Raw genomic sequence first — 13,296 nt, forward strand, 5'->3', positions numbered from 1 at the left:
ACCCTTAAAATGGCAACGATTGTTCCCTTGAATTCATGAAGAAAGTTTGGATGGAGAAAAGTCTCGATGCATTGAAGAAAAAAGGGGTCCGGGTGGGAGAGAGGGGGGGGTGACTAATAATAAAGTTTAATTAAAAGTACATTTGTTTGGGAAATACTGAGCATACGACTGGATAGATGACGCTCCAACAGTTGTGAGAAGTTTGTAAAAGGATGCTGATGTTAAACATGAACCAGTCTCCTCAATGCATCAAGACTTTCCTGTGTTTTTGGATTTTCCGTTCACCGTGGAGGAGGCATGCGAGAGAATCTAAGTTCTTAGTCCCTTATGAATTCAAGGCAACACTCATTTCTGATTTCAAGGGGTGATGTTTTCCTTTAACAAACTTCTACTGTCTATAAACGGCTCTTTTGCTGAGAAAACTGATTTTTTCCTTGTGTCATATTTTGTTGTGTCATATATTTCAAAAGTATTACTACAAGTAATAAGTATTTATCGTTCTGTTATTGCTTTTTAAGTTTCATGAATAGTATAAACAGCACTGACATTTTTTCTGATACCTGGTAAATGTAACTGGTGCGGCTCCAGTGATGTGATGCTGCCATCTACTGGCTTGAACTTGTCTTCAGATTATTATTATTATTATTATACTGTATACTAATGGATTACATGTACATTTATAATAGAGAGGCTTTTTTGGGGGTTTTGCATGTCTTTAATTCATTATCCACCTTGCTGTTGTTCCAGCCTGCGAGCTCTGAGGAGCAGAAGAAGATTCAAAAAGCCATGTCGTCAGGAGATTTGGTCAAATCGGACTCCATGCGCAAGAACTCGCAAGACGGAAGGTTTGTTCCTCAACTTGCTAGCATCCAGAGTTTTCTCTTTATGTCTTAGCCTGAATAGAAATTGTTATGGATGGATTTGTCACTTATATGATATCAATGAACAGGGTTCGTAAGATGCGTTTCTGGGGCAAGGCAAAGTATGGGGATAAGAAGACGTCCAGAGAAAAGCTGATCTGTGGGGGTGATTCCCTGGATGGAGACTATGGAGACACGGGGCCATTGCTGGGAGATGGTGCGTTGTCCATCAGACTTTCACATTGAGTGCTAAAATACTGTCCTTTGGAAAATATTTAAATGCACCTGGAGTTCATTTGACTCACTTGCCCACATCCTTTGTTTGAAACTGTTGTTTGAATCAATCTCACTGAAGTGCCACTGACTGAATTCCTCTTCGACACAGCAGGTCAGGAGAACTTGTCGCCCCCCTGCAGTCCCGACCTGACGTTGGATCGAGGGTTCAGAGACTTGAAGGAGAACAAGGAACCGTCTCCCAAGGTGAAGCGGCGGCGCAGTGTTAAGATCAGCAACGTGGCTCTGGAACCTGCTCAGTGGCAGAACGACGCGCTTCAGATCCTCACCTGCACCAACGACTACAGGAGCATGAACGACTTCCTCATGAAGAAGGTACAGACTAACACGCTCTCTCTTATTCTCTTCATACATATGGGTACAGGTGAGTTTACGGCCTGCAGGTGTACTTGGACATCAACGCACAAAGAGAGTCGCTCCAGGGTGTTAACTTAGTGTTGAGTTTTATTTATTCATGTCTTAACACTCTTACTAGTATCTTTAGAGCAACAGGAAGTCCATATTCATGCTAAGATGATCGCGGTGTCATATTTCAGATCAACGACTTGGACACGGAGGACAGTAAGAAGGACACCATGGTCGACGTCGTGTTTAAAAAGGCTTTGAAGGAGTTCCGTCTGAACATCTTCAACTCTTACTCCACAGCACTTGCAGTAAGTGCTGTCAACACTGTTTACATGATCGTTTAGAATTGAAAAATATTACAATCAAATTGTAGGACTAGAACTTTTAAACTGGACCATTATTTTTCAAAGTAGATTCTTTCTGAGCCGGTTGTCTCTCTCCCCAGATGGATGATGGTAAGAGCATCCGCTACAAAGACCTCTACGCTCTGTTTGAGCACATCTTGGAGAAGACCATGCGCCAGGAGCAGAGGGACTGGAGAGAGTCTCCCGTCACGGTGTGGGTTAACACCTTTAAGGTTTTCCTGGATGAGTTCATGACGGAGTACAAACCTCTGGACAGCACGCTCAGCAAGGTAAAGACACGCCTCCTGGACAATAGACAAGGATTTCCATACTGTTTAAAGACATTTGTTTCTCTTTTGGGGTTACGTTAAATAAATGCATGTGTGTCAATTGGTAGATGTGTAACTTTTTGTATGTGTAAGGAAAGTATTTTTAAAAACTTTAAATGTTGCATGTGTATTAAATTGTGTATAAAATCCTTCTGGGATGTTAGTTTGTAGAGATTTAATCTATGGTATACATCATATTAATATTTCTTAACACTTATATGTAAAGTGACATAACGTGGGGCGACTGTGGCTCAGGAGATAAACCGGATAGTCCACTGATGCAGGGCCGGCGGTTCAATCAAAGTGTCCTTGGACACTGAACCCCAAAATGCTCTAAGTGCTCTTCCAGCAACTTCTGTCGTGTGTGTGTGTGTGTGTGTGTGTGTGTGTGTGTGTGTGTGTGTGTGTGTGTGTGTGTGTGTGTGTGTGTGTGTGTGTGTGTGTGTGTGTGTGTGTGTGTGTGTGTGTGTGTGTGTGTGTGTGTGTGTGTGTGTGTGTGTGTGTGTGTGTGTGTGTGTGTGTGTGTGTGTGTGTGTGTGTGTGTGTCATAGGCTAAACTTGTAAAGCACCTTGGATAAATGCGCTTTACCATTTAAAAGAATACTAAAACAAACCTGTTGTTCTATTTTTTTTCTTTATGTACAGCAGGTGCCCAAACCTGAACGCAAAAAACGCAGGAAAAAGGACGCAGACATTGTAAGTCTCTCTTCATTACTAAGTACACGTTCGTCATAAAAGAGACAACACTTTGCTCCTTTCCTAACGGTTGTTTTTGGAATTAGTAATCTTCAGACTTTGTGGAATATGTACAGAATTAAAACAACAGTTTTAAGTAGTAGAAGTTTGCAGTATTTTGTCTTTTTTGACCAAAAGAGAAAAAATATTGTCTCAATGCAACAAAAACCAAACAAAGAGAGAGACACATGAGGCACAGAAACAGAAGTTGACAGTACGTTCACAGGCAGGAAAAAATACAGGGGAAAAAATAAAGTGTTCTTTGAGTCTTTGAGTTTTTGAGTCGGTGTGGGCTTGTTCTGAACAGCCAGTCCTTTACATCCACATTTTCTCTTTGGAATAATAATATATAAATACTCCATTGACCAGAATAGAAAAGGCTATGAATATGAAGAAGAAATGCACACATAAATATGTGAGTGAACTCCAGATGAACCTGTGCTCTGCTGCTCTCTGCAGGTGGAGGAGTATAACGGCCACATCTTCAAGTCCACACAGTACAGCATCCCCACATACTGTGAATACTGCTCTTCACTCATCTGGATGATGGACCGTGCCTGTGTGTGCAAATGTGAGTGTGCATGCAAAATATCGACACCTTCAGAATCCCTGAAGTTTCATACAGTAGATCTGATAGATTTGTCTAAGATCAGTTTCCACCTTTTGAGTGGAAACAAGTTTTAGTCTTTGGATTTGACCAAAAGGGGGCTGCAGTCTAACAGTCTAAAATGTTACCTCTTGTGTGTTTTCCTCAAAACTTTTCCTTGACCTTGAGGGAAAATGTCATGAGGTCAAGGAAAAGACAACTGCTGTGCTCAGAAAATCCTACTGAGCTTCCCCCCGGTGGATGTTATTGACATGGGTCTATTGCAGTGAAACTACGGTGTTCTGAAGACGGACTACTAAAAGCATCTTAGATACTTCTTCCAGAATATATATAAAGATGGACAACCTGATGAAAATATGACTTCATCACCATGGTGGGAATTTAAAATTAAACAAGGAATACAGACAGTCACAAAAGTGGTCACAATCAAAAAGTATATCCATCCACATGGATTTAGAATTGCTAATAATTGTAATTATTATGCATATCATTTGTAAATTGTCCTGGCCAAAACTGATAGCAGCAGAACACACAATTACAAACAGAAAACACAACAGGAGACACAATCCGTAGGAAGCAAAAATCAAGAAAAGGCGACTCACAAAAAAGGAAAAAAAGCAATTTGGAATACCAGGTCATTTTAAAACACCCTCGTATCAGTGAGACTGTCTTTACATCTTTCATTTTGGGTTTAAAAGCATTTAGGGAGATTCAATCTTAATTCCTTCTCAACATATTCCATGCAGAGAGTGTAGAGTACACAAATGCCCTAATTCCAGTTTCTTTATGGGCATTTGGGAAAGAAAGCATAACACAAGTTCTGAGGATGCAAAGAGTCATATTGGTAATGAGGCAGCAGACCATGAATTGCCTTATAGATAAAGGCGTAATTTTATTTTTTTTATTTAACCTGTATTCAGACAGGTCATCTCATTGAGACATGTGGTCTCATTCTCAAAGGAAACCTGATTAACATACAACAGCAAAACAACACGCAGTTACAGAGAACAGGACATTCACACGAAGAGTAAACAGAACACAGTCCATAAAAATGACGAGTGCAAAGTGTCATGTCAGTAGTTTAAAACTATCTAGAAAAACAAGAGCAGACCCCCACAGACGAGCTCTCCAGATTTCGTACAATGAGTTTAAAATCCTCCAGAGGAACCACGCTTGAAAGCCTCAGTTCCTGCTGCAGTCCTCTGTCCGAACCAGGGGGACAGAGAGAGTCAAGACGTCCTGGGAGCACAGGCTACAGAAATACAGTTTATGTGACATGAACGTGGATAAATAAGAGGGCAACAGACCAAGGATGGGTTTGTAAATGAAGTTGGACCAGTGCAAAACTCTGCACATGGATAAAAAGGGCCAAGTTTGACCGGAGAATCGGAGCAGCGGGGGCGGTGTTGCAGTCGCTCTACCGCACTGTTGTGACGAAAAGAGAGCTGAGCCGGAAGGCAAAGCTCTCGATCTACCGGTCAATCTTGGTTCCTACCCTCACCTATGATCATGAGAGCTGGGTCATGACCGAAAGAACGAGGTCGCAGGTACAAGCGGCCGAAATGGGTTTTCTCAGGAGGGTGGCTGGAGTCTCCCTTAGAGATAGGGTGAGAAGTTCAGCCATCCATGAGGAACTCGGAGTAGAGCCGCTGCTCCTTTGCATTAAAAGGAGCGAGTTGAGGTGGTTCAGGCATCTAGTAAGGATGCCCCCTGGGCACGTCCAGCTGGGAGGAGGCCTCGGGGAAGACCCAGGACTAGGTGGAGAGATTATATCTCCACACTGGCCTGGGAACGCCTCGGGATCCCCTAGTTGGAGCTGGTTAATGTGGCCCGGGAAAGGGAAGTTTGGGGTCCCCTGCTAAAGCTGCTGCCCCCGCAACCCGACCCCGGATAAGCGGTTGAAGATGAGATGATGAGATGAGATGAGAGAATAGAGTGGAATGGTGTGTGAGGGGTTTGCAACCAGTTCAGAATCTCAGAGCTGATGATGTTGCATGGTCCAGTGTATCCTGTGCTAAAGGAGATAGAAAAGGAAGCATTGAAGCACATTTCTTTAGCATTTAGAGAATTCGAGCAGCTCATATCATGGCCGACAGTTAGATACTTCTGGGTCACTTCAGATAGGAGCCTTTGTGAGAAAAAAAGATTATGCAACCCAGCCAAGATCTTGTGTGTAGAGAATCCAAATAATGGGAATGTCCTTAAAATTGATTTCAATGAGTGCTGGAACCCTTCCACACGAACACAAACACACGCACGCAGACACACGCACGCATGCACCCACTAACTCACTCACTCTGATGTAACCAACACCAGAATACTTAGTAGTAATAGTTAATAACTTAGTTTACTGTCAGACAATAACAGTCTTTTAAAGGAAATAACTTTTAATACCAACTTTACACACACACACACACACACACACACACACACACACCATGTCTGTGGCCTCAGAGAGCGAGGCCCACCCTCCCGCCGTCCTCAGCCATAATCAGATTGTCTTCAACTGGACTCATGGGGTCTGCGGCTCCGTCTCTCCACAGACTTCCCGACACAGTTTGTCCTTTATTCCCTCAGGATGTTTTCCTCACACCAGCCAATGCTGCTATGGTCTCTCAAGCAATAACAGTTTTTTTTTTTGTTGTTTTTTTGTCTCCAACTTTTGCTGAATAATGAGGAGGCACTGCCTTTCTGTGGATAATGGAAATGACCCGTTTGATTTCTCTGGTTGTGTTTACCCAGTGTGCCGGTACGCCTGCCACAGAAAGTGCTGCCAGAAGAGTACCACGAAATGCAGCAAGAAGGTGAGTCGGCCATATTGTGCACTCGCACAACAACCTCCCGTGACACTGATTCAGTTAATGTACAGTAGCTAGTGTTAGTTCGGCAGTACATTGCACTGTCAGTGGTAGTTCTTACAGGGGAACTATTCTGCTTCTTATTTGTCATATATATAATGTTGCATGTTCGTATCAAACGTGGCCAAAGCTTCAAATAATGAGATAGAAGTATTCTCAGCTCATGCTTACCTCAATCCGTGCCAGGTCATCTGCTCCAGGCAAATTAGTGAAGGGTTTACATTTTTCATACCATAGGACCTGTTTGTTCATGTCTGTGTATTTTGGGCCTGTGTGTGTGTAACCTGAATAATATAACAGAGGGAAAAAATTGAATTTCCCCATGCAGGATTAATAAAGTAATAATTCTATTCATTCTTCTTCTATCTACATGTGGCTACATGCTAACGTCCTGGGAAACCTCTAATTTTGGCTAATTTCTCCCTAATTTCGGATCACATTCCTGCTGTAACATGTTCTGGTTTAGTAGCTTCTATTGGTGATTTTTCATAGTAGAAAGTGCGACTTTACAGTAATTCCCCGTCTTCAAGGACAGAGGGTGCCGAGACCAGGAAATGCTGACTAATCAGAGCAGACTGGGCTTTTTTGGAAGGGGGGGCTTAAAGAGACAGGCGCTACGACGAAGCGTTTCAGATAGAGAGTGAATTCAAGTGCAGCAGTCCTAAGCACTTTGAGTAAAATAAAGTGTTTTTTTTTAATGTTATAGCCTGTAAACATCTTCTAATAGAAACACAAAATACAAGTATGAACATAAAAATCAGTACAATAGGCACCCTTTTAAAAACAATGTTTTTTTTTTTCAATATTACCAATTTCTATAACCATTTAAAAATAGCAGTCTTTGGTGGTATACGTATATACACACCATGTCTATGTGTTTAACAAAGTATACGTGTTTGTGTCTGTGAACAGTTTGATCCGGAGCTTTCCTCCAGACAGTTCGGAGTAGAGGTTTCCCGTCTGACGAACGACGAGAGGACGGTGCCCCTGGTAGTGGAGAAGCTCATCAACTACATTGAGATGCACGGCCTCTACACTGAAGGAATATACCGAAAATCTGGCTCCACCAACAAAATCAAGGAACTCAAGCAGGGACTGGACACAGGTGAATGATGCTGGCTGTCTTTTAAAGCTTAGAAACATGGGTTGCGTAGGCGGAAATGTGATTACTAAGTGTTTTTTTGTGTGCATTCTCCCACTCAGATGTTGACAGCATGAATCTTGACGACTACAACATCCACGTTATCGCTAGTGTTTTCAAGCAGTGGCTGAGAGACCTGCCGAATCCTCTGATGACATTTGAGCTGTATGAGGAGTTTATACGTGCCATGGGTAAGTGATCAACACGAGGTATCCAGCTCCGTTGTGCTTTCAAACACACCACACTGAAGATTCTGTCCCCAATAAGAATGTATTATTGTGAACAAGAGCAAATACATCTGTTTGCTGTAACCGTGTAGTGATTTGTCTTGCGTAAATGTCTCCCCAGCTTTGCAGGATAAAAAAGAAGCGATCAGAGGGGTGTATTCAGTTATCGACCAGCTAAGCAGAACTCACCTAAACACTCTGGAGCGCCTCATATTTCATCTTGTCAGGTAAAAGAAAATCTGTTGTTATGGTAACGCTAGAGTAGGATTAATGAAGCCGCTTTATATCCTCACTGATAGACCGACCTAATGCTCACTTCCTGCTTCCAGGGTCTCCTTGCAAGAGGACACAAATCGTATGTCGGCGAACGCCTTGGCTATAGTTTTTGCCCCCTGTATCCTGCGCTGTCCTGACACCATTGATCCACTGCAGAGTGTGCAGGACATCGGCAAGACGACAGCGTAAGAATATACTTCATGTCTTCCAATTAAATCCTCTGCCTTTCGCCAAAGGTAGTGGTTCACAAAGGTTGAGACGGGAGTGGATCTTAAATGAATCAGTTTCTTGTGGGAACAATAAGAAATTCTTCAAGTTTGTATCTGTTATGTATTTAATTTATAGGGCACTTTGAAAATCAAACAGGCAAACCAAAGGGCTTCACAGAGGCAGGCATGTTTGTCTTAACGCACAGGCACATATGTGCATAGATGTTATGTAAAAGAAACAAGTTTAAACACAATTAAAAGCTAGAAAATAAAAGTGGGTGTTTTTTCACACCTGCGCTTTGAGTCCAGTTGAGTCAGAGGGCGCACTCACACTGTCCGCCCGTACACTGCCCCGGGCTTTAGGGTACTTGTCCCCCCCTCTCTGGCTGGCCAGCCCGTTTGTACTCACACTGCCTGGGCCTTGCGCAAATACGTCATCACGGCGTAACACGTCACACGCATTGATTGACGTCATCGCGATGCGTCGCTTTGTTTACAAATCTTTCCATAGACCTCAGAGTTTTTGTGCGTCTTGTCCGAATGTGTGTTGTCAAGTGACTTAACTGGACTCAAAGCGCAGGTGTGAAAAAACACCCATTTTTATTTTAGAGACTTGTTCCTTCTTGGTGTGATTTATTTGAGCAGGTGTGAATAGAGTAGTTGGAAAAACGCTCCAAGTTTACAAACTCATCAACTGATTTGGACCAGAGCCATCGAACTGTTGAAAGCATCAACAAACCCCACCTGTCTATTGGCCTCTGGCAGCCTATCAAGATCCAGTGTAACAATATTTGTTCAAACAGCAAAAGTACAATTATGAGATAAAGCAAACACATCAGCTGGAGTTTTTGTCAGGTTCACTGTTGCTGAGGAACAGCTTTGTGTTGTATAATTGTAATAACTGTAACACTGTTTCCGAAAACGTGAGCCACTGGCCTAATACGGGGAAATACGAGGATCTTACTGCACTATAAATAAGAAAATGGTTTGATTTTTGATTAAATTGATGTGAACTTGTCATTATGCTGTGACATTAAGTATTTCCAGTCCTTCTGAAGTGGTTTTGTTTGCCTCCATAGGTGTGTAGAACTTATCATTTGTGAACAGATGAATAAGTACAAAGTTCGACTAAAGGACATCAGTAGCCTGGAGTTTGCAGAAAATAAGGCCAAGTGCAGACTCACCCTCATTCGACGGTCGATGGTAAGAGCAGATATGTTGAATATAACTAACTCCGCTGTTATCAGATGAATCACTTGTTTGCTGTGACTCATTGCTCAGTCTACCTGACTGAGCCGTCCTAAAAACTCCTTCAGTGCTGTACCTTCCCTGATTTCCTCCTCTGTAGGCTGTTTTTCTCCTCTGCAGATACTCCTCCCTAACCTGTCCTTTCCTTTACCCCAGAAACCCGTACTAATAGCTGTTAGATTTATGAGCATAGCGCGCACTATGGTATGTATCCACACACCATGGATGATTACATCCTCAAATTATCATCCAGTGGTGATGTTGTTGTGGTACCAATCACTGCATAGTCTCATCTCAATTATTAACATCTGTCTTCTGTATCCCTAAAGCATGCCTCATCCCTTCACTTTGTCTCTGCTTCTGTATTCTGTAACTGGCTCTTGTGGATAAAAGTCAGGAGATGATGCCGCATGCAGTCGCTTCTAATTAGATTTACATTATGCTATGCGAAGTATTGAACATACGAGTGCACATTTGTCAACATATTTCATGACATAAAGGGAAATTTAGTATTTTTCAACCTATCTCACTATGTATTCCTGTGTAAATGGCTGATGGGAACAATCATTTTTGGTCCAGTATTGAGAGAGCGCTGCAGCCTGGCAGTCGTGAACCAGGCTGCAATGTAATGGCACAGGGCAATTGCGACCGTCAATGTGAGTCCACCTGCCCTGCTCTCATGTGTAGCTACTGATGCAGGTAAACACAGTAACTTTAGTTACAAGCATTAGCCTACCCCCGCTCTGTCTGCAGCTCTCCGCTCTTGGAACAGCATTTTTCTTCAGGAAAATATGCTCTCTGACTGGCAGTAGTCATCCTAGTCAAACTAGGTGCAGTGCGTCCGGAGTGTTAGGATCCATTTGTAGCACAACTAGCCACACCTTCAGCCTGTCCAAATCCGGAGGTAACGTTTGTCTATGAACAGTTTGTTGGCATGGCAAACATGAACCATTGTTACAACAAACAGCGCTCCTCTCTCTCTCTCATTTCGCTGTCTTCCAGCAACACGTCACCACAAGATTTTACTTTCTTTCCATAATGTAGTGAGAAACTTAATAATAATAATAATAATAATTATTATTATTATTATTATAAAAATATCAAACTGAGCCTGTTATTGGCAAAAACGAGCACTTTGCCCCATTGTGCTGTCGCTCAATTCTGGACCACTTTCAATGTGGTTCCCATTTGTCACTTAGAAACAAATACATGAGAAAATATATCACATCTATCACAAAACAATGATTTTGTTACTATTATCTTCACTTAAGAGATGCATCATCTGCCACTCAGCTAGGTGAACAGCAGATCCATTGCTAGAATGGACAGGCCATGCTACTGCACGTTAAAACTAACCTTTATGAACCTCGCCTTACTGATTCCTCTTCTTTTTGCTTCTCACTTTTGCTTTAAGCAGACACATGCAGCTAGAAAGGTAAAGTATTGTTGTGCTGTATCTACTTTTTTGTTTCATCAGTGTCCTCGTGCTGTTGTGCTGTTGTTAAACTTGGCTGTCCATTTCATTTGTTCAGTCACTGAATGTACAAGTGAGTGGCAGCTTGTGAAAAGTGGTGAAATGTACTGTGTACGACAGCATAACCATTTTAATTTAGTGCTGGTCAGCTGCTTTTTTATGGAGCACAAATGTGATATTCACGTCTGCCTTTGATTTGTTTCTCAGGGAAAAGGCCATGTACAGCGACTAACCTACCACACGCCCTCGCCTCCGGTTAGTCCCCGGCTTCCATCTGTGGCTGCTCTCGTGATAGAAGAAAGTGGTGGTGAAGAGGGACAGGACTCGTTTACCGAAATCTCAGAGCATCAGCAGGCAGCCATGCAGCATGAAGAGAGAGTGCTGACGGAGCAAATTGAAAACCTGCAGAAAGAGAAGTAAACACCGTCACGGCACTTAAAATGTTCTAAAACTATAACATGATCTGCAAATAACTCATGCAACAGTGTATCAGAGAAATGTATAGAAATAACATTACCTATTTTGCATGTGTTACTGTTCGCTAAGTCTCACCGTGTGTTCAGCTAGTTTGTTAAGCTACATAATGTTTGCTTCTGCAGAGAGGAGTTGACTGTTGAGATACTGACTCTGGAGCCACGAGCATCAGATGATGAGACCCTGGAGTCGGAGGCTTCTATCGGTACCGCCGACAGCTCTGAAAACCTCAATGTGGACTCTGAGGGAACCATTTCTGACTTCTCTGGTATGTCACTTTGCAGGACATTCTCACTCACCTTTCAGTTTACTATTTTTCATGAATAATCTGGGAGAAAATAATTAAAAAGAGAATAATACCTTTCATTGCAGAGAGAGGTCCAGTCTTGACTTCCCCCTGGCCTCGAAGATCTGACATGACAAGCCCTCGACGTCACGCTCTCAGGCGGCAGCCTGACTCTGTGGATTCAGTGGACTCTTCCTCCAGTGTTTCCTCCTACTCATCCTCATCACACTTCCACCCATCGTCCTCTTCCTCCTCTGCCAACACCCGACGCTTTCGTTTCCACTCCAAGTCTCCCCCCATTGGCTCTGGTCCGACTCCGGCTGGGGCCCAGGCTTCTAATGCATCACAAGGCTCCCGATCAGAAAGCATAGACAGCAGCCCTACAGGAGACCTGGAAGGCGCGTATGACGAAAGACCCCAGTTTTCCAGCCGAGGCACCTTCAATGCAGAGAAGGGCAAACAGAGACTCAAAGGGGCCAAGCATTCAACCCTAAGGCACTCCAGAGAAGGCAGCGGCCACGGCAGGGACCCTCCAGACATACCACAGCAGCTGGTATTGTATGGAAGTAATGAATTCATGGTATGAAGGACACTGGGACGCCAAAGCACTCCTTATCCAACTCCCTGGCAGGCGTGTACATTCTCAATAGGAGGTAACGCAATGTCGACTGATCTCCACTCCTCAAAGCACTCCTGCTTAGCCTTTCTTGAAGTCTACAAAGAAGTGTCCCCAAGTGCCGTGTACAGTGTTTCCACCTCCAGAGTTGGGAGATGTTTGGCAGAGGGACAGAAATCAGTGTAAAGGCTTGTCTTCTGTGGACTTAACTGCCACCCGTGCTCTCACAGTGCCTCGCCAGCTCTTTCCTCGGCACCAAGAGGAGACGCGCTGAGCAGGTGGACAGAGAAAAGGGAATGTTGGAATATGCAGAAGACCACTCAGCATCAGGGAATGTTACAGAGCGGAAAAGTAAATGAGAAGAAATCAGGCAACACCAGGCGTCACAGATGTTACAGTGAACTTCAAGCTCACAAATATTAGCTGCTTTGAGTTTACAGTTCATAACAATCAGTGTAAGCAGTGGTTGCTCTGCTACTACAACTTTATTTTTCCCTTATTTAATAAATTTTAATGTCACAGAAATTCTTTATAGCATATAATATACAGGTATAAATACTGTACAAAGCCGGAACACCAGCCACTGCTGGGTAGTTGAAGTCAAATATTTATCTTTTTTTTTTTTTTTTAGTATCTTGGACAGAGATGTACGGATTTGGGCAGTCGATGGTGTGTGTGTGTGTGTGTGTGTGTGTGTGTGTGTGTGTGTGTGTGTGTGTGTGTGTGTGTGTGTGTGTGTGTGTGTGTGTGTGTGTGTGTGTGTGTGTGTGTGTGTGTGTGTGTGTGTGTGTGTGTGTGTGTGTGTGTGTGTGTGTGTGTGTGTGTGTGTGTGTGTGTGTGTGTGTGTGTGTGTGTGTGTGTGTGTGTGTGTGTGTGTGTGTGTGTGTGTGTGTGTGTGTGTGTGTGTGTGTGTGTGTGTGTGTGTGTGTGTGACGTATGTGTAAGAAAGAAAAACCACTTCATGTGTTTTTAG

The 13,296-nt window shown here is 43.1% G+C and overlaps 1 protein-coding gene across 6 annotated transcripts in view; it reads left to right on the plus strand.

The window, feature by feature from the left end:
• Nucleotides 1-12,990, plus strand: part of myo9aa (myosin IXAa) — a 133,338-nt gene extending 120,348 nt beyond the window's left edge. For 4 of the 6 annotated variants that reach the window (XM_083913644.1, XM_083913646.1, XM_083913649.1 and 1 more), the window contains 16 exons: nt 748-845; nt 950-1,077; nt 1,246-1,469; nt 1,691-1,807; nt 1,945-2,133; nt 2,818-2,868; nt 3,367-3,478; nt 6,257-6,318; nt 7,285-7,477; nt 7,576-7,704; nt 7,862-7,967; nt 8,070-8,201; nt 9,305-9,428; nt 11,155-11,363; nt 11,547-11,689; nt 11,794-12,990. In XM_083913644.1, coding sequence (XP_083769770.1) covers nt 748-845; nt 950-1,077; nt 1,246-1,469; nt 1,691-1,807; nt 1,945-2,133; nt 2,818-2,868; nt 3,367-3,478; nt 6,257-6,318; nt 7,285-7,477; nt 7,576-7,704; nt 7,862-7,967; nt 8,070-8,201; nt 9,305-9,428; nt 11,155-11,363; nt 11,547-11,689; nt 11,794-12,293 — 2,517 coding nt within the window. In that variant the 3' untranslated portion in view covers nt 12,294-12,990. The remainder of the gene's footprint in view (nt 1-747; nt 846-949; nt 1,078-1,245; nt 1,470-1,690; nt 1,808-1,944; nt 2,134-2,817; nt 2,869-3,366; nt 3,479-6,256; nt 6,319-7,284; nt 7,478-7,575; nt 7,705-7,861; nt 7,968-8,069; nt 8,202-9,304; nt 9,429-11,154; nt 11,364-11,546; nt 11,690-11,793) is intronic. The other 2 variants (XM_083913647.1, XM_083913645.1) reach the window with 2 other exon arrangements.
• Nucleotides 12,991-13,296: the final 306 nt, after the last annotated feature.

The sequence above is a fragment of the Echiichthys vipera genome, assembly GCF_963691815.1.
Source record: "Echiichthys vipera genome assembly, chromosome: 1".
In the NCBI taxonomy this organism is placed as follows: domain Eukaryota; kingdom Metazoa; phylum Chordata; class Actinopteri; order Perciformes; family Trachinidae; genus Echiichthys; species Echiichthys vipera.